The sequence below is a fragment of the Neopsephotus bourkii genome, unplaced genomic scaffold, assembly GCF_033783945.1.
Source record: "Neopsephotus bourkii isolate Nb327-2 ecotype Australia unplaced genomic scaffold, CSIRO-AGI_Nbou_v1 NB_107, whole genome shotgun sequence".
Lineage (NCBI taxonomy): Eukaryota > Metazoa > Chordata > Aves > Psittaciformes > Psittacidae > Neopsephotus > Neopsephotus bourkii.
The window spans coordinates 9,758,739-9,780,442 of record NW_026900624.1 but is presented as its reverse complement, the minus strand read 5'-3'; the positions used below and the strand labels follow the sequence as shown (position 1 = coordinate 9,780,442).

General features: G+C 37.6%; 1 protein-coding gene across 1 annotated transcript in view; it reads left to right on the top strand.

Moving 5' to 3' along the window:
- The window catches only part of ANKRD50 (ankyrin repeat domain containing 50), a 41,396-nt gene extending 20,230 nt beyond the window's left edge, over positions 1-21,166 (top strand). Inside the window, exons 3-5 of the mRNA XM_061360153.1 lie at positions 3,922-4,151; positions 12,454-16,001; positions 18,157-21,166. Of these exons, the coding sequence (XP_061216137.1) occupies positions 3,922-4,151; positions 12,454-15,998 (3,775 nt within the window). The 3' untranslated portion in view covers positions 15,999-16,001; positions 18,157-21,166. The remainder of the gene's footprint in view (positions 1-3,921; positions 4,152-12,453; positions 16,002-18,156) is intronic.
- The last annotated feature ends 538 nt before the right edge of the window (positions 21,167-21,704 follow it).

Below are 21,704 nucleotides of genomic sequence, written 5' to 3'. Positions count from 1 at the left end.
GATGTAAAAGCATTTGGAAAAAAGCAGGAGGAGAAAAACAAATAAGGCTGTGTGGGGGATAATTATATTCTCTGGGTTTTTTTACAATCTTGCTTTGAAAAAAACAGAGTTTTATAAATTCCCAGTACAGGCCTCTGGGATGGTTCCAATTTGGATCAGCAGCTGTAACTGAACACAAGACCTAAGCTGTAAGCTGTTGTCAAGAAGATGAATCAAAAGGCAGTTTGAAGAATTGTCATACTGATGTAGAAAAAGAAACATAAGAATTGTAGTAGTAGTAGCTGTAGTAGTAAGTACTGCCTACTTTTTGTAGCAGTAGTTAAGCTGTAGCAGTAGTTAGGCACATTTCCAAATCAGTCATTGCTATCATGACATTTAAAGTGTTGGATTTTGTTTCATTTTCTTGCTTCTGGCTTGCTTAGGAGATAAGTTTTATACACTTGTTCTGTGTGATTGTCAGTCGTGAATGCTAGCAGCTGGACATGGAAAAAGGACCCCTTTCAGGGATAAGTTATGTTCATGCTGTAACATCTAACAATTTAAATGGGGACGTAACTGAATTTCCTATACAACAGAGACAATCAAATACGGGGAACACATAAGAAACTATGATTTATAACTTCTTTTGCTCCTAGAACCACTCAGTTGTTATTTCTGGGGTGTGTTTACCCATTTTTTCTTCTTTTTTTTTTTTTTTTTAGCAAGTATGTGCATTTCACTGTACCTTTCCTTTCAGCCTTTGCGTATGACACCGCTGTCTTTCTGCTTTGTTCTGTTTTGTCTTGGTATGTTTGTGGATATCCCAAGGGTAATCATAAGCAGAACTTTGGCAAAGCCTGTATATATTCCTTCCATATGTGGAAATTCATGTTTGTGTGGGTTAAGTCAACTGAGTAGCAATTCTGAAGAATTCTGTGGGATGGTTCATCATTCTGAGAACTCCTTATTTGCTAGTGAGCATGTAAAACATTTTTGCTCTTTATAAATAAGTCATTACACTGCCATTAAGATGAATGCCATCATTTAAAATACTTTAGTGCTGTTTTCTAGAGAGATTTTGTATTTTTACTAATTAATTCTGCTGTTTTAAGTCATGATTTCTATTTCAGAAATTTTCTGTCATTATGACCACTTTTATGTCTGTATTGAGCAGAAAAGATACAAATCTGTTACCTTTTCAGAAGGTAAAGAAAATCAGCTCTTAATCTTCTGAGAGGCACTTGGCAGATTAAGCAATCTGTTACGACAGTCTGTACATAAATCACCATTTGCAGAAGTACTTCATGACATTGCCAATTCTGTATTATTTATGTAATTTTCCTATGCAAGCAAGAAACTGTAAGGCAGTGGAATTACTAAGTCATGTTATGGTGGTTAACATGACAACCCTTCTCACAAGATAGCACTGAACTGTCTCTAGTAGTTTCACTGTTATGTTACTTGGTATCTACTCTGAACCCAAGAAATACAAAATGTATAGGAAGATCAAACATTTATCAAACGTTTCTAAAGGCACTTTAAAAGAAAGCCTTATCTCTGTCTTGATAATAACAGCAATATTGCTATAAACTGGGAGTACCACTGGGCTGTGGTACAAGTCAGAAGGTAAGAATGGCACAGAAGAGGTGAATCTGACATAATTGCTCACTATCCGATACGAAAGCTGAAGGGTATCAAAGGAAACAAGGACATACTAGATTTTTAACCATGAAAAGGAGGAGTTTTTAAGTGCAGCATGTAACTAAGCTGCAGATGGCCTTGCCACGGAATGTTGTGGACGCAGAGACTTAAATCAGTTCATAGAAGATTTATACAAACCTGTGGAAGCATGCTCAGTTAAGGGATGTTAAATGCAAAGACCAGATTTCTGGTTCAGAAAGTCCCAGGAGGACTGTTTGCTGCAGTCCCCGAGAGTTCTGGGAAAATGCAGTTTAGTGCGTGACCCAGTGCTTGCATTTGGCAGATGTGACAGTTAGGTTACTTGGTGTGTTTCCAACAAGTAAATACCAACACAGAAATGCTGTCAGATGCCTTTATGATAGGCATTCTGTAGGCGTTCTCTTAGGGTCACACAGATTTTAAGTGAAATTTTAAGTTAAGCTACTATTACTCTTTCTTCATCTCATGGTAACATTAATACTTGAAAAGTAATTTCATATCAAGAACTATGTGAAAAGAAAATTGGTTCTGATAGAAGAAGAAATAGTGCAGGGAAAATGCCATTATATAAATAGCTGAGGGGGCAAGGCACCATTCCGGTGAGGGAAGGGGTGGAAAATGTGGTCATTTCCAACTGCCTCCTTTCATTGTGGGATTGGCATCACTTAGGAAAGTAATTTTAATCTTATGGCTACTTTAATTTCCTGTTCTGTAAATTGGTAGCTGCTTAACTTCCTAGCTTAGTGAACAGTGATTTTAGCTGTACTTCAGGCATCTTCTGAAAGTGTAACTAGCTGTGGAAGTACCAAAAAGTTCTCAGTAGTCTTGTGCATCTGAAAAAAAAAGGGGGGGCGGGGGGGAAACATGGGACAGTACTAGGGATTTAAAATCCATCTAATACTGTATACTTTCAGAACACAGGTCATTTGTACTTCAGTTTATACCTTTCGGGAAATTTCTCCAAGTGTAATAGATTACCTGTGCTAGATTCTACTGTGTTACTGTCAGACATTGAAAGTTGCAGCACTCTTGTTTCATTTTGATTTTTCTGAGTCAGAAATCATGGGAAAAAAACTTCTACTAACAGGGCTTATGACTCTTTTCTAAAATGAGTAGTGTTATTCCATTAATAGGCTAGACTTGTCTATATTTCAGTTTGAATGCTTGGTACATAATAATGTGTCGACCAAAGTCTTCTGAAGATAAATTCGTTCAGTAAAACTTGAAAAAAATTATTATGGTCTTGAGTAAATGAAAAAAGTATTTCTGGTGTGCATGCCTTCTGGACACATGAAAATAACAAATCTTAAAAAAAAGAGTAAACTGTTAGACACTTTTTTCCTCACCTCCTTTAATTTTCTGAATCTTTTTACGATAATGTCAAAGTTTGCTTGTGAAATATATTCAAAGATAATTTAGACAGTGAAACTTATGGGCATAAATCATTATGAAGTTTCCCAAATAACAGTATTGTAGCCTGGAAATACTGGACAGACACCTGGCCATTGTGTAGTAGCTATGTAAAGATACATAAATGCCAAGTTAAATATATTTTTAAGGAGTATCGTTAAGGGTGGCAACCATACATGCACATGTCAGATTTTTAGCTACATCATCAGATGCATTGATATAGATGCTAGCATCCTGACGATGCAGAGAATCCTTTTCTAGTAATACGAACTTGGCACCTTCAATATAAATAAATACATCAAAATACTCAGTCTGCTACTAAATTAATTTACATTTCATTTGCGAAGGTATGGCAATAATTCTGTTCTTTGTAAGACTGTTACTCATTCAGACTTCCACTCTGAACTTTGTGTCTTTTATTTCGACTTTTGTTTTACAACCAACTATTGTTTGCTGTTAGTTTCTGATAAGCAATATCAACAGTTTTGTCAGAGACAGCTGTAATTAAAGCTCTTAAACTTTAAGCCAAGTGACTTCTTTCTTAGTGAAGCATCACATTTGCAAGTCTTCTAATCAGCCTTGAACAACATCACATGATTTTAAAGTGTTATAAGTTCATTAAGAAGTAATGTTGCCTAAGCAAGAATTGAGACTGTTCAAACTATTTCTCTTTCTGTTAGTTCAGTCTACCTCAGTATTTTCTGTGGTAACTATTTAAAAAGCTCCTTAGACTGTTTAAAAAGGTAACTTGGCATTTTAAGTTGATCATAGCTTCGACTTGAATGATTGTATGATAGTCAATGCGTTGTTAAATGTATTTAAAATACCGATTTTGATTCACATTCCTTGCAGGTGTATTCTGCTCCCTCTCTTGGGAATGAAGCCCCCTCAGCAGAGCCTCTTCCTGCTTGTGGATTCTGTCGATGAGGGCTGTAACATTTCTGAGGGTGAACAGACTTCTACGAGTTTGTCTGGAACAATAGCAGAACTTTTAGCTGGTCACTTTGAGTTCTTCCCTCCCTGGCTGCTTCTCCTGTGTTCTGCCCGCAAGCAGAGTAAAGCTGTTACAAAAATGTTTACAGGTGAGTACAGAGCATAAGAAATGTTAGCTATTTGTGCCTGTCACTAAAACGTGGTATTCACAAGACCTCTGGTCATTGCTGAAAATACTGATGCATGATTAGCTCTAAAAAATGGCAATCATAACAATAACAATTCTAAAAAACACACATTCCAGTTCACTAAGAACTATAGAAAGCTTAAATCAGCCAAACACTTTAGAGGTAAGTTACGTCTTGCAGTACTTCTGCAAAGAATATGCTGCTTCTGCTTTGACTTTTCCTCATGCTTTGCTAGTTTTAAAAAGCTTTGAAATAATGTGGTGATGTGGAAGTATGTCAGCTGTGTACACCCATTCCTTACAACCTCAGAAGAATATTTTTTTTTCATATGCCATTAAAATCTTTCCCTGCATTTTCAGAAAGCAGGGAATAATTGAAGGTGGAAGTTGAAAGTGGAACAATGTAGATGGGGATTCTTGGAGTATACTTTTGGCAAAGGTTACACAGTAAAAAATTCTTTACAGCTTCTTCATCCAGGCTTTACTGTGTCATAAGAATATTTCTTCACTATAATTACATTGTTATTGGAAGTTCTCTGAAATTTAATAAAGGGCAATATCTAGACAGGATTCCAGGCCTATGTATAAAGCCTGTGTGTATTAAGGCCACAATTAGGACAAAAATGTGATTATAGAGCATAGACCCATAGGCTTGCTCTTTTCCGCAGTGGCAAAAGGTCAATGGGATAATTGCATTTAGGAATGAAGCACTGTATTAATCAGTGGCAGACATGAAGATTGGTATTTGGGAGCATGTGAGAACTAAAGGAAATTCGTTGGGGAAGCTTCACAGGGCTTCTTTGGATGTTCATATGGGAATAGTTTTGTCAAAGCTTGGCTGATTAGATAAATTGTCATTGCCAAAGTAACAGACAAAACTTCCTTCGGAGCAGTTCCATTTCCTTTCCATTGAATCATATAATGTTTTAGACGAGTCCTAAAAAATTGCTGTTGTCTTCTAAGTGTGTTTCCAGATGGAATTCCTAATGGGAAAAATCAGCTGAACTAATGGATATGCCTTTAAAATAAACATAATTTGAATGAGTTAGTTTCTCCTTTCCACAGAGAATGACTTGATGAATAACATAAAGTTGATTTATGATATTAAAATCCCGTCTTCACTGTCAATAAGGTACAGCAGGAAAAGAATGAATCTCAAAGTAATTGGATAGAAATTGAGAAGAAATTTTAGGGTCTGTTTGGAGGAATTAGTTTTATCCACTATGAAGGAAAATTGTGACATTACAGCCAATGTGACCATTGTCTGCTTAATACACTGTTGAATGATTTTCCTGTTTACAGCCAGTATTCCAGTTTGTGAAAGGTATAGTTAGAATGTGGGGAGCGTGGCTGAAGCTTTTGTTAAATTCAGACACATTGCAAGTTTGTGTTGCAAAACTTGAGATAATGTTGATTTCTTTTCTCTTTCTAGCCTGTCAAGGATAGGCTGTCATTAAAGCTTGTACTAGGGAAAACTTTTCTTCTCCTTTATGGTATTTGAATGCTTACTTTTAGCTGAACCAATTTATAAAGCTATTTAATTGGTGGGCACATAGAATTCAAGATCAGCAATAAGTATTTTTTGCCCTCATGACTGAAGAAATAAGTGGTGTATAATGGAATGCTATTGTACTGAATTTCTAGGACTTCCAATTTCACCGAAAATAAATGTTTGCAACCATAATGATAATATAATCACTGTACATTTTCATTAAATTTCTTTCTTTAATTTGGAACAAAAAAAACCCTCAGTTTCACTCTTACTTAGAAAGATTGTATTCCTTTCAGGATTATTTAGGAAAATGTGTCCCATCTGTAGTTTTTTTTCTGCAAAAAATTTTGGAGTATAATATGAATTAATATATGTTAACCAATATTAATTTGGTTACAGTCAGTTTTCACTTTAAATTTTCATGCAGTGAAAACTTCCTCCAGGTATCTGCTGAAATGAGAGCTAAACCTATTTGTCAGCAAGTCTTATCAGTGACCAGGAGCAGGATTACTGCAGTGGCCTGGTCCTGACAATGTGTTTTGGGTGTCCAGTACAGACAAGCCTCTGCAGGCATCTCCCTAGCCAAAAATAGTGGTGACATGGAAAAGAGTCCAGTCTTTCTCATCCGGTGGCATCTTGCCACTGCCAGTAGTGAATTCATCATCTCTGTTTCTCTAAGAATGAGAAAAGAAGGAGGGGTGTTTGTTCTGATCCTCTTTGCTCCTTCTCTTTTGTGGGCAACTTACTTAAGAAAGTTAAATAGCTGTGCCTGCATGCCTGCATCTGCTGCAGCTTGTGTTCTGGGCCCTTCTGTGTTCCCAGATTCTGTAGTAGCACAATGTGCTCCAGATTTTTGCCTTTACTCAGTTTCTCAGCTTTCATTAATTAGGAATAAAAAATGAAAAAACATAAAAATAAAAAAGGTTTTGCCTTTTGTGGCTGCAGAGACAACCTCAAAAATATGAACCAAATGCATAATGATTCCTGCAGGAGTCTGCGGTCACCCTCTACAGTGAGAAGAAGCCAGCCAATTGAGTAAAAAAGGAGGGGAACAGATACTGGTGCCCTCCTGCCTTCCCTTCATGTGCACTGTAACCAACTGCCATATCATGTCTCTTTGTTTTTCTTACAGACTTTTTCCCTAAATTTAACAATTCTCTGTCTTGTGCCCATAATTATCAAGATTATCTCCCATTTCATCCCTAAATCTTGAAAGCAAAGCACTTGTTCTTACAAAACTAAATTCCCTTTTTAAAGCTCCATAGCATTAATTAAAAACTTCAGGCATTTTAAAATAAATATAATCAGGCAATTTTATTTAGCTAAGTTTGAGTGAAAAGCAGCTAATTTGTTTACTAGCATAAAGGTTGATAAAGTTCATATGTATAAATGTGCTTTTTATTGAGTCAAAGAGGCTTTTTTTTAATAGGCATTTACTTAATTTCTTCTTTTGCTACATAAACCAAATATCTGTGGCATCTGGCTTGATTATACCCCTCAACTGCACACTGACATTCGTCATCCAAAGAATTCCTTCCAGTGTGAGATGCATGAGTGCACCGGTGTGGTACAACCCATGCAGTGTCACAACTCAGGGAGCCCTAGTTTTCATAAAATTAATGTTAGATAACAAAAGATGCTGGAAACTACAATAGGAAGAATCAAAATTGGACATGAAAAGGTTTAGTTTAGCCTCAGAGGCAGCTTAAGCTTCGTTCACCCACTTCCCCATAAGCAAAAATAGACAATCTGTCATTCGTCACCCTTCCTTTCGTCTGCCATTCAGTTCCAGACAGCCGGATACTAAGGCTGATATTTAGCCAAACTTACTCTGGATTAGAAATCTTGGGACCATGTCTCTCTCATATTTCTACTATTTCCTGGTTCTGGTCTAAATACATGTGGAGTATTGAATTTGTTGCACCCTTTCCTAAAATTAAAAATGTGGAAACTTTAGAGAAATGGAGTAAAAGCCCAGCTTCTTGGAAAACCAAAACTGGTATTTGAAGCTACCCAGCTGGTCATATTGCTGAAACCCCGAATCAAATCAGTGGCCTGGTTTGGAATTGAACCTTAGCTGCCATTCCAGAGAATAGGTGGCATAAGACCACTTGAGGAGAGACTGCTTCAGAAAAGAAAATCTAAGTTGTTGTCTAATTTTTGGAAGGTAGTAATTTATTTGGGCAGTTTCATGTTATTTTAAAGTCTTTAATGGAAGTTTGATTTTTACTATAAAAGGTCACTTTTATATATTTATGTGGTTGTAAAATTTACTTCTGTAGTATTAAAGCTTTGAAAAAGTGTATTTGTTGTTCTTGTTTGGCTTTTAGGAAAAAAAATAAATTATTTAGAAGGCTTGGGAAAGAAACTGCGAGCTTTTAATTGGTGTTTCCTTTCTGCTCATTACCACTTTTGGTCTTTTTCAAAGTGGTCTGATTGCCACTTTGAAAACATGATGCTAGGGCATTTCATATTTCCTTATAAAAAGCTGCGTGTACCTTTTGAACTTACTTGCTTTGTAATTCAAGAGAGAAGACTAAACTGTTTTGAATGGACTGTTACCTGTAAATCTAGTGAAATAATCTTCTGTGCAATGACGTGGACCAGTGAGAGCAGCAGATTTCAGTGTTAGTGTCTCTTAGCATCTGGGGTACACGCAGTGAAATTTGTTGTGCATACTGTAGTGCCAGTGCACTAAAAGCTAAGTGTTCTACTTGTATTTTCAGGTGCATCTTACTCTGCTGGATACCTTATTCATTTGAGCAGGTGGACATAATGGTTATAGAAATACCTAATTTAATATATGCTTAGAGTAGTAGTGTCAGCTATTAATTCCAAACCATTGCCTTGTTTTTAGTAATTTTGATTATTTTAAAGCTAACAATGCAGTTAAATGAAATATATTAAAATGCACTTAAAACTTTTGTAATGTAATTATGTAAATGTATTTGAAGATATGAAAGTAGAATGATATTTTTAAGCATTTTCTGGAACCTGCTCGGTAATAGCTTACTTTTATTATTAAATTTTGAAAAGGTTGACATACTGTAAAACTATTTATATAGCCAAGATACTACTTTTTCTTTTTTTTTTTTTCCCTTTGAATGATATCCTGGATCTTGCCAAGAAATACATTTGGAACTAATTTGTTTACAGAATTGCCAGGAATTTAATAAATCAAGAAAATCCATATTGGAGCTCCCATTAGGTTGAAAGTGATGTGTTGTAAGAATTTTAACAATGCAAAAAAGCAGGGTTGTGGGACTTCAACTTCTGTCTCCTGTTCTGCCGAGCTTAAGTAGTTCATGGGAATGCATCTGAAACAAAATGAGCTTTCTCTTAATGTTTTGGTGCTTTTTGCTCATGAAAGTGACTTATTGTATATGGTAGGGTTGAAGAGCAAGTTTGCAGGATCTTTGTTTAAGAATGTAAAATGACCTCATTTGTTGGGGAAAAAAAAACACAGCTTTTTTTTCCTCCTTCAAAATAGCAGAAAGAATTTATTTTTTTAAATAGTAATTCTATCTATAAGGCCTTCTTTGAATTACTTGTTTATTGTATTATGGCATGGTGCAGTGGTTAAAATTAACCTATTTCTGTTGAAAAGTCTGTTTCAATGGCAATTTGTTAATCCCAGGCCTTAAAAAGCAGATCATGCCTGGGATGTATGAAGAGCTGAGTGTAGTGTGCTGCTTGCTATACACACTGGTCTTCAGATTCAGTATAGAGGATCTCATTAACAAGGAATGTTTGGAAATATTGCAAAAGAAAAAAACTGATTTTTAGCTGCTGTGAACATAGAGCCAGTCAAATTGTTTAAATTACTGACTTCTGGAGTACTCACTGTCCTGAAGTCTTCTGAAATTTATTTGTTTGGCTGAAGTGCTTAGACATTTGGTATATCTTAAGTAGAGAGTAGAGCAATATTTTAACCCTAATATGGAATAAACTAATGATACAGTCTCATATAAAGGACCTCCCCCCCAAAAAAAACAAACAAAGAAAAAAACAAACAAAAACAACTTAATAACCAAACACACTAACCCTTTTACTTTTTTTTGGAAGCCTTGGGGTTTCTTTGCATCCCATCCAAAATAGTTTTGTTCACTTTTTGGGAAGCAAAATGTAAATTGGTATTCAAAGAGCATACAATATAAGGAAGTTCTTTGCTTCTGAAGCACACATACTGGGACAAAGGTGCTTAAATAGTTACCACCCTATAAGCTTTCATGTGAAGGCTGAGTATCAAGGGACGTGAAGTGTAGTTGTCAGGCAACACTGCGCATTAGCTGAGAAATCTCAGGGTTGCTGTCTTGAGTCAATCAGAGTTTTTCTTGTGGGGAAATGAAATTAATTCCTGTAAGAATAGAAAAAAAAAAAACAACACAGTATTTTTAAAATAAAAATAGATTACATAAACAGATAAATATTGGAAGGAAGGATGGGGGTATGGGATTAATGGGAGAGATTGGGTATGTTGTGAGCAGAGTCACTTACAACTAACCACGTTGAGGAGGAGTTTGCAGGGCGCTCTGTCCTCATTCAGCTGAGTGACAGGTACAAATTGATTCAGAGAGCTGGAAGGTGAGTGAATGCAGTGGTTGCATTTGCTCTGAATTGAGCAAAAAAATTGTTCCCTGCACACCAGACAACCAAAGGGACACTTGTGTCTGTTTACAGTTCTGAGTATGTCTACAACTGTGAAGGCATGCACCAAGCAATGTCCTGGTTTTAATGCCTCTGTTTTCATTTCTGTATCTTCTCAAGGATTCTAACCTAGAAACATTCACTTGAAGTGGAAGCTTGGTATCTGCAGGATCACAGGGCACTGTCCTTATTCAGTAAAGTTTCTTATTTGGCTTATGTGCAAGAATGTAGGGCTTTACAAAGTTATGTACAAAATATTAATCAAATACATAGTAAATTGACGAATTATGCCATTCTGCAGGTCAGGTTAGCACGTTACTTAAAGTTCATGGCCTTCTCATTCACAGATCTTAAGGAAAACAATCTTACCAGTGTAGTCTTAGCCTGAGAAGTGACTGTGCAAAAGTGGTTTGATTTGGGGGAGAAGCATGATTTTTGTTTAGGTATTCTATTTTGGTTTAGGTATTCTACTGATTCACTCCTGTTAGTTTTGTAGTGGTACCATAATTATTAAGGGGAGAATAAATATTTTAGTAACACTGCCACAGTTTATCTCTCAGTTCTAATCTGTTTTGTTTGTACAATACTCCTGTAGACTAAACAATTAACAGAGTGGGCATAATGTGACATTCAGAACCTCTGCTGAAGACACTCGGGAACAAAAAACACAGGTCTGTTACCAGTCGTAATTTTCAGTCAGAACAAGCTCACAGACTGAGCAGTTTCATCCACTGAATGCTTAAATACAATGAAAAATACAGGTTTGAAAGTAACATTCTTCTGAGTCTCGCTTAAAATTATTTGTTCCATGGAAAAGGGGCCAAAATTGAATGTGTTGCTCTGTGGTTGCATTTTCTTCAGTATAGTTTGGAGGCTAGTAACTGCTTTGGTTTCAGAAGCAGAGTTTGGTGTTTTTATGACTATCTGAGCTGACTGTAAGGAAGTGTTTGCAGTCTGCTACGCTGGAGGAAGAGATTACAGCCTGTTCCTGGAGAAGTGAAGTATAGTTCTGCCCTAAAACACAGTATTTTAAACTGCTGTGCCTGTGACCTCTGTGGTTTTTGCATAGCTTCCGGAAATCTAGTGTTCAAACAGTGCAATGTGTCATTAATCAAATAAGGTAGCTCTTCATCAAATGCTTAAGTTGACACAACCAAAGCATTCTTTTAAATGGCAGCAATAGCTGTATAGACCATACAACTAAATCTTCATTCTGCCTCATTCCTAAGAGCCTTAAGGGCACTGAGGTTGGCCTAGGGACTTCTTTGGATCTGCTGCTAAGAACAGCATTCTTTGCTTTGTGCAGGGAAGATGTACATGCGTGCAGGTAGGGAGGAGATGTACACAGTATGTGTATGTGAAATAATTTCTCCTTTTCCCATAAAGAGCAAACAGGTTGGAAGAACAATGAGATCACATGACTGTGAGAAAACCTGTTTCCTTATAGAATGAGTCACTTACCAATGAACTCGGGTGTTAATCTAAAACTCAACCCTTATTACTTTAACTAGGTAATTTTCAGTGCATACTGAGAAGCTATTTTTGAGGGTGTCTCTCTGTTATATCGTAAAAGCTATCTTTTAAGAGAAATTAAGATGATCAAGTTAAAGTGATCGATGTGCATAGATCACTTTAACATGTGCATATTTAGCATATTCACATTTAGCACATGCATCATGCATATGCACCAGGTGTGAATAACTTTCTATAATATATGAATAAAATAGTTGTCTAAATTTAAATAGCTGAAAATTATTTGGAATTCTGTTGTTAACCACATTGGAGAAGGGATTATTCCTTTAATGAACTTAATAAACTTACTTTGGTTTGGCAGTTCTGGTGGTTTTGCCTAGGTATTACTATTGTACAGGGTAGCTGCAATGTGATATTTAGTATTTTCTTCATTAGTAGCATGTATTGCTTCTTATAGTAGATGATGATAAAAATGCATCTATTATCGAAGTCCTTTGCTATTCTTATTTACATTTAATACATGTACACACAAAATATATTACTGTGGGTGTTCCCTACCCAGAAATGTCAGCCATTTATTTATTTAATTTAACATTGAATTAAGAAAAACTAGATTAGAAATAATAATAATATATCCTTTCCTTTTTAATAGGCTTTCGAAAAATAAGTCTGGATGATCTCCGAAAGGCTTACATTGTGAAGGATGTGCAGCAATATATTCTGCATCGTTTAGATCAGGAAGAAGCACTGAGGCAACATCTGACAAAAGAAACTGCAGAAATGCTGAATCAGCTTCACATCAAAAGCAGCGGCTGCTTTTTGTATCTGGAACGTGTCCTAGATGGAGTTGTGGAGAATTTCATTATGTTACGAGAGATCCGTGATATTCCAGGGACGTTAAATGGCCTCTACCTTTGGCTCTGTCAGAGGCTTTTTGTGAGAAAACAATTTGCAAAGGTCCAGCCTATTCTTAATGTCATTCTTGCAGCCTGTAGACCGTTAACCACAACGGAGCTGTATCATGCAGTGTGGACCAAAAATATGATGCTGACGATGGAAGACTTTCAACGCAAATTGGATGTCCTGTCAAAAGTCCTTGTTGACGGACTTGGAAATACAAAAATCTTGTTTCATTACAGTTTTGCAGAATGGTTGCTCGATGTAAAGCACTGTACACAAAAATATTTGTGCAATGCAGCAGAGGGACACAGAATGCTGGCAATGAGTTATACTTGCCGAGCAAAGGATCTAACACCATTAGAAGCTCAAGAGTTTGCATTGCATTTAATTAATTCCAATTTACAGTTAGAGACTTCAGAGCTGGCGTTATGGATGATATGGAATGGCACACCTGTCAAAGACTCACTGTCAACCCTAATTCCTAAAGAACAAGAAGTATTACAGCTGCTGGTAAAAGCTGGTGCTCACGTCAACAGTGAAGACGACCGCACATCTTGCATTGTTCGGCAGGCTCTGGAGAGAGAAGATTCCATTCGCACCTTGTTAGACAATGGAGCATCAGTAAACCAGTGTGATTCCAATGGGAGAACTCTCTTGGCCAATGCAGCATACAGCGGCAATCTTGATGTCGTTAACTTACTGGTTTCACGGGGAGCAGATTTAGAGATAGAAGACACTCATGGGCAAACAGCACTTACCTTAGCTGCTCGGCAGGGACATACCAAGGTTGTCAATTGCTTGATTGGTTGCGGGGCTAATGTTAATCACACTGATCATGATGGCTGGACGGCACTGCGATCTGCAGCATGGGGTGGGCACACAGAGGTGGTCTCTGCGCTCCTTTATGCTGGAGTCAAAGTGGACTGTGCAGATGCTGACAGCCGAACAGCACTGCGAGCAGCAGCTTGGGGAGGACATGAAGATATTGTGCTGAATCTGCTTCAACATGGTGCTGAAGTTAATAAAGCTGATAATGAGGGCAGAACAGCTTTGATTGCAGCCGCATACATGGGACACAAAGAGATCGTGGAGCACCTGCTGGATCACGGTGCAGAGGTAAACCACGAGGATGTGGACGGGAGGACTGCGCTGTCTGTTGCTGCTCTTTGTGTACCAGCCAGTAAAGGACATGCCTCAGTGGTTAGCCTTCTAATTGACCGTGGTGCTGAAGTTGATCATTGTGATAAAGATGGCATGACTCCACTGCTGGTAGCGGCTTATGAAGGACATGTAGATGTTGTCGATCTACTTCTAGAAGGAGGAGCTGATGTTGATCACACAGACAACAATGGTCGTACACCACTTCTGGCAGCAGCCTCAATGGGCCACGCGTCGGTTGTAAATACTCTCTTATTTTGGGGTGCAGCTGTTGATAGCATTGATAGTGAAGGTAGAACTGTTCTGAGCATAGCATCTGCGCAAGGCAACGTTGAAGTAGTTCGGACTCTGCTGGACAGGGGGCTAGATGAAAATCACAGAGATGATGCAGGCTGGACACCTTTGCATATGGCAGCTTTTGAAGGTCACAGGTTGATCTGTGAAGCTCTTATAGAACAAGGCGCTAGAACAAACGAAATTGATAATGATGGACGCATACCTTTCATATTAGCTGCACAAGAAGGCCACTATGATTGTGTGCAGATATTACTGGAAAATAAATCCAATATTGATCAGAGAGGCTATGATGGGAGAAATGCTCTCCGGGTTGCTGCTTTAGAAGGTCACAGAGATATAGTTGAACTGTTGCTTAGCCATGGGGCAGATGTAAACTACAAAGATGCTGATGGCCGGCCAACACTTTATATCTTAGCATTAGAAAACCAGCTTACAATGGCTGAGTATTTTTTAGAAAATGGTGCAAATGTAGAAGCAAGCGATGCTGAGGGAAGAACAGCACTCCATGTTTCGTGCTGGCAGGGCCATTTTGAGATGGTACAGGTGCTGATAACATACCATGCAGATGTGAATGCTGCAGATAATGAGAAGAGATCAGCTTTGCAGTCTGCTGCATGGCAAGGTCATGTGAAGGTAGTGCAGCTTCTCATCGAGCATGGAGCTCTGGTTGACCATACATGTAATCAAGGTGCTACTGGACTCTGCATTGCAGCCCAAGAAGGGCACATTGATGTTGTACAAATATTACTGGAGCATGGTGCTGATCCAAATCATGCTGACCAATTTGGGCGCACTGCAATGCGTGTTGCAGCTAAAAATGGACACTCTCAGATCATTAAATTACTGGAAAAATATGGTGCATCTACTCTGAACGGTTGCACTCCATCTCCAGTCCACACAATGGAGCAAAAACCCTTGCAGTCCGTCTCTTCTAAAATGCAGTCCTTAACAATGAAGTCAAATAGTTCAGGGAGCACTGGTGGAGATATGCAGCCTAGTATGCGTGGCTTATCTAACGGACCTGCTCATGCCTTCAGTTCTCCTTCAGAGTCACCTGATTCTACAGTTGACCGTCAGAAGTCATCTTTATCAAATAATTCCCTGAAAAGTTCTAAAAACTCTTCTCTCCGTACCACGTCATCAACTGCGACTGCTCAGACAGTGCCCATCGATAGTTTCCACAGCCTGTCATTCACAGAGCAAATACAACAACATTCCCTGCCACGCAGCAGAAGTAGGCAGTCTATTGTTTCTCCTTCTTCCACAACTCATTCCCTAAGCCAAAATCATAACTCACCAAGTAGTGAATTTGAATGGAGCCAAGTAAAACCTAGTTTGAAATCAACTAAAGCTAACAGAGGGGGGAAACCAGACAACTCCAGTAAATCTGGGTCAGCTGGAAAGAAAACAAAACAAAGTAGTTCCAACCAAGCAAAAGTGTTAGAGTATGAAATGACTCAGTTTGATAAACGAGTACCTATTGCCAAATCTGGGACCAGTGTGCAGCTGAAATCGATGCCGACAGAGACACAGTGCAAAATTTTGGTCCCTCCAGGTCAGCAAGAAGTTGGTCGATCTCAGCAGCAGTTCCTAATTCACCAACACAGTGGAGAGCAGAAGAAGAGAAATGGAATTATGACAAATCCAAATTACCATCTTCAGAGCAATCAGGTTTTTCTCAGTAGGGTTTCTGTCCCACGAACAGTGCAGGATAGAGGGCATCAGGAAGTTCTGGAAGGCTATCCTCCTGCAGAGACAGAACTCAGCCTTAAGCAAGCCTTAAAACTTCAGATTGAAGGTAGTGACCCAAGTTTCAACTACAAGAAGGAAACACCATTATAAAAGGTAACCTATCCAAGCACAAACAAAGCAAAGGCTTTCATCATGTGCAAATGTATTTCATCATGTGCATTTTACATACACTGAAATCACGTTTCATTGTCACTTATATCATAATCACTTTCTTAATGAAAACCATGAATGTTAAAATCTTAACCTGGCAAATATTTGTTTTGCTGTTGTTTAAAAGCATCAACGAGGACGCATCCATAGAGGAATTGGATCACCATCATATTTTTTTATTGCGTTCTGGTTGCTTTAATCACCCCCCCCCCCCACCCCCCCCACCCCCCCAAAAACCAAAACCACAACAACAAAACAACAACACACAAAACCAAAAAAAAAACAAAACCACAAACCAAACCAACACAACCACAAAAAAAAACCAAAAAACCAAAAAAAAAACAAAAACAACAAACAAAAAACCCAAAAAACACAACAAAAAACAAACCAATTTCACCACACAACACACAAACCATTCTCTGCCATACTGCATTCTAAGGGAATTTTGTGTAGCTTTTCCATATGTAAAGTGTCAGTGAGTCAGCTAAAACAGAACTAATTTTCTCCGTCTTTGACATTTATCTTTTTGAGGGTATTGCGAATGTGTTAATTAATATGTTTTCTATTTGAATTTCAAAGAAGCAGCATCTTTGAAATGCATGCACATCTCTTATTGCTTATTTGCTTTTTTTTTTGACAACATATTTTTTTGTTTGTGTAAATACTGTTTTTTCAACAGATCAGATTGCTGCTCCTTAGAGCAGGAATGTTCTTGCTAACCGACTCAGTTCTGCAGGTCAGCACAGACTGCAGGTTTCTAGGACAATTGCAGGTGGTGCAGAACGCACAGATGGGAGGCTTTCAGCTGTAAAAACACATAGTTTTTTTTCCCAAAATGTCTTGGAAATGGTTTTCACTTTAACGGACTGCATCTCTCTAGATGTAGCTGGGATCTCTTGGGAACTGTAGAGTGTTCGAATATTGTGCAGGACTGTAAGATGTTTCCTTGGTGTTAGCATTTTGGTTACATTAAAATGTTTGAAACAATACAATGTTTTAAAAAAACTATATACTAAAACCTGTGCATTAGTAAAATAAATGTAAGTACTGGGGAGTTGTCAGATGTGCTCTGGGGCAGGCAAAAATGCAGAGGCAGTAGAACAGGAGCAGCCACAGAAAGGAATAAGCAGATGAGAGAGCATGGGCCCTAAATCTTTTATAGAAGTCAAAAGGGTTTCAGATTCCCACAGTTCTACATCATGTCTAAACAGGATTTAAATTTGTTTTTTTCCTGGCTCCATAAAACATATTGAAACACATAATCAAGAATTTTATTTTCTAACTTTTATGTATCTCTACCTGATATTTATTGCTTGCTTTCATGTCGCACTGCATTGTAAATAGATCATATGGTTCTGACCTAGGATATATCGATTTTGACCTGACCTGTCATCAGAAGACTAGTTTTAATGAATTTGCCATCTTTGTTGGTTTCAAAATATAAACAAAGCAGGAAAAAACAAAATTTGAACACTCCACATATAATTTTAAAAATCAAGTTGGGCTTTTGCCATATCTAGAACAAATAGTGCTTTATTGAAAACTCAGTAGTACTTAATTTTGTCAAGTACTTGATTATCCAATTGGCTAAGCCTACGCGGTGATGGATAACTAAATGGTTCCTTCTGCTTTTTCTCTAATGATTTTTTACCTCTTCATTTTAAACATGGAAGTTTAAAACAGCTTTGTGTGGATTATGAATTGCTTGGTGCAGGCTATAATTTACCTCTTTTATTGCCAAGTCGCGAACACGAAAACAGTAATTTCCCTGACCAGTGAATAAATTAGTCACCTGTGGAGAACCGTATCTGAACTACTCCACTGGAGCACTGGAGGAATGGCTTTCCTTCCCTGGCTGCCACTTCCGAGATCAATTCGGGAAGCAATCCTGCTGTGGGGACATTGTAGTTACTTTGGATGATAGAGACAGCACAGGGGATCAATCATGGGATTTGAGTTAGGCGGGAAATACTTTTTGTTATTGGTGTGTTGTTGTGTGCTTTTAACTTCAATTAGAAATGATACAGCTATCTTTTTGACAACACTGATCATATTATGGAGTCTTTCAAACCTTAATATTTTTATTTTGTACTTTCAGGCCAATTCCATGATGCTACGAACAGAAGTGCTTCTGGTCTGAATGATTTGTCAGCTGGCTGGGATGAAAGCATACAATGCTTGTTTAGTCCACCTAGAAATTCAAGAATGTGATTATACAGTACAGTTACCTTAATTACTGTAACGTGCCTACATTTTCAGGCTGCCTTCTCAGTATAACCCTCTGTGCTTCAAAAATTTATTTTGTGTACTTTGTATTTAATACACAGAATGAGCACTTTTTTTTTTTTTTTAATTGCAGAAAGTTATATGCTGTATTTCTCTGACAACAGCTGAAAATGGTAAGAACAGGAATTCTGATTTCCTATTCCAGAATGCTTAGTAGAGGCGCATGTGCCACAGTGAACTGTGTATGGAAAGGCAGTGCTATTTGTATTTATTTTCCTGTGGCTAAAGAAAATAAGCAAACAGTTTGTCACATTTGCATTGTTGTAATGTATGGTCAGTTCCCTGTGTTCTTCGAAAAGTTCTCTCCACAAATACAACCCTTGTAACAGTATTTTATAAATACTGTACTTGTGTGTTCTGTCTATTTTATCGCTGTTCAGTGCTAGGAGTCAGACTGCAACCATCTGCAGTATGTTTGGGATTTTTCAAGAGGCAAAATCCACTACCTGGTGCTGCAGCTCCAAATCTGGATGGATGCGACCGCTGAAAGCAATAGGCAAATTTGCTCATGGACACTTGATCTTAAATAGCCTCTGTTATTGTTACAGTAGTGAGGTAACCAAATATGGGTATGTTTTAGGTGCTAAAGTAAAAGGTCTGATCCTGCTTTCATCTATATCTTTATACATTAGAAACAGCTCTTTCTTTTTTCCAAGTTAAGGGATTGTATTGAGAATGTCAGTAAATGAACCATGGAGAATACAGACACTTTGTTATTGAGGCTGATAGAATATGCAGTGAAAGTACAGTGGAAGAGCCAAACGGTTAGTACTAGTGTTGTCTGGGGAGTACAGAGATTACTGAGTTAGCCTTGTCCTGAGAGAATAACTCTTTTAAAGCACAAACTTGTATGAATGTGGTTACTGCTTCAGATAGGTTACGCAGAGCCAGCGTGAGTGTATCTGTACATGGAGCAGTCTGGATAGTCCATCTACAGATAATGGAAAGCTGGTTTCCCACTCTTACAGCAGAATTTTGCTTATATGAAAGAGAGCAAAATCAAGGCCATTGTTGTAAAAGTGAACAGTATGAATTTTTCCTTTGAATGTGCACATCTTACTTGCACAGCTCTGTGAGTGGTAAAATGAAATAAGTGGGTTATTTTCTCCTACAAATGCAAGTTACATTCTACTATTCACCATTACGCAGCCTTGCTCTTTAGAAAATAAGCCTATTTTTGTATGAGTATTTCTTCTAAAGGCTTGGGTTTCATCTCGTTCATACTCAAATTCTGATCATTCCAGAAATAAGATGATAAAAAAACTGAGGTTATTTTTCATAGAGGATTAATTAGATGTATGGCTATCCTAACTTAAGTTTCCATAAGTGGCCCCAGATGTGTATGTAGTGCATCTTCTGAAGCACTAAAGGGCTCCATGTTGTGTTGTTACGATTATCAATATTCAGAACTTTTTTTTTTAATATCTTGCACCTCCATTCTTATTTCCTTGCTCCTAAATGAAAAAAAAAAAAAAACAAAAACAAAAGCAACAAACTTTTATAGTCAGGCGTTCAGCCTCTAGTAAAATTAGATGTTAAAGGTTGACACACGGTAATATTGATTATTCTGAATGTTTCATGTGTTGAATTTCTTGTCCCTGTGGGACAATTATAAAACAAACATAACAGAAGTCTGACAGAATGGCCTTGAGAGGGTTGGTGGCTTAGTAAAGTACCAAACTGTTCTCAGCAAACTTGTTCTGAACCTTAAGTATAGTACATTTGCAGTGTGGTGCAAGAACACAACTTTCCTTAGTTTCAGATACATGCTTCGTTCTGTAGAAGGGGATCCCTGAATGCTGACATTTTTCTACTGACCTTTACTGTCACTGAGGTTATATTTATTTAATTTTATTGTGTTGTTATTAATTGCACCTTGTGAACAAAGGGCATAAAGGTATGTCCAGTTTCACAAGAGGCTGCAACTTATAGATAGCCTGGTGGGTTTTGTGTGAATAATATTTTCATTTAAAACACTTGTTGGAGAAACTTCATATCCAGATCAGCAGAAATCAGACCTGTTGAAAATGTTTTTAGAATGACAATTCCTAGAGATTTTTGAGTATTGGAGCAGAGCATGAATTGCTTTAAAACACCTACTTCCTCAGAAGGTCTGTGTAATTCCGCATTGCTGTTGTGTGTGATTTTTGGTATCATTTTTGAGGGGGTTGCATACAAAGAAGTTTGCTGTTCCCCCAGTTGTTTGCTCTGTTCTGCTCTTTCAGATTTGTACAGTCAAGGGGAGGTAAATGGAATTGCATAACCGTGATTCAGCATGGTTTCCTCTGGCAATGTCACAGTTCTCACAACCTAAAAAACCTGGCTAAAATGTAAATCCTGATTCTTTTCATCCCATTTCACTGGCCCTTCCAAGGTCATCTCTGCAAGACATCTGAAATTCTTGATGGGAGAAGCAGGGAAAAGGACTGGTTTGTGGACAACAATATCAATACAGTTTGCATATGGAAAGCTCTTCAGAAGAGAAAAGCGTTGAGAGGTACAGAGGCACAATTGATGCATTTTTGTCTTCTCTGTGATCAGTATTGAAAACATTACCATTTATTTAAAAATAAAAAGGTGTTTTCCCTCATCAGTTACTCTGCTATGCAAATGTCTGTTATGCTTAATATTCCCCATCTGAACTCCTCAGTTAACTTGGTTGCAGATAGACTGTTTTTTCCTGGAGTGGGTTGTAAATAGCTTTTAATGTACATTGAATGAATTTCACATTGTAAAATTTTTATTTTATTCCTTGTATTATATTAATCAAAAATCCCTGTGTATATGAAAGTGCATAATAAATATATTTGCTTTTCAGCAGACATCTTAACTGTTTTGATTTTACTACCTTGTTTCCTGGGACATCTCAGAAGAAGGTTATTAAACTTAAAGGTCGATTAGCATCTGTGTAGTACTTAATGAAACACAATGTATGTATCCAGTAGGCTAGCAAACCTCAGATCCTGACATAACCCAGGTTGAACAGAGCTTGGAGCAGCCTGGTCTACACCAGGAAGGTGTCCGTCCCCACGGCAGGGGATTGGAACTGGATGAACTTTAAGATTCTCTCCAACCCAAACCATTCTGTGATTGTAGGATTCATAGGATTGTATGACCCTGCTTATTACTCAACTGATCTTTTTGATAGTAATCTGAGTCAATCCTGAACATTTGCAAGAGAAAATTCACTTAATTTTCTTTTGATTAAAATGACCCTTTTATACTGTGCCTACCACAGGAGGGCAAATAAATTCAGTATTTCAATTGCTGCTAAGTTCTTTACCTTTCAGATGGTATTTGTGAATTACCTCTTCAGTGTTTCTCCATAGTATTTCCAGTCTAAACAAAAGCTCACTTACT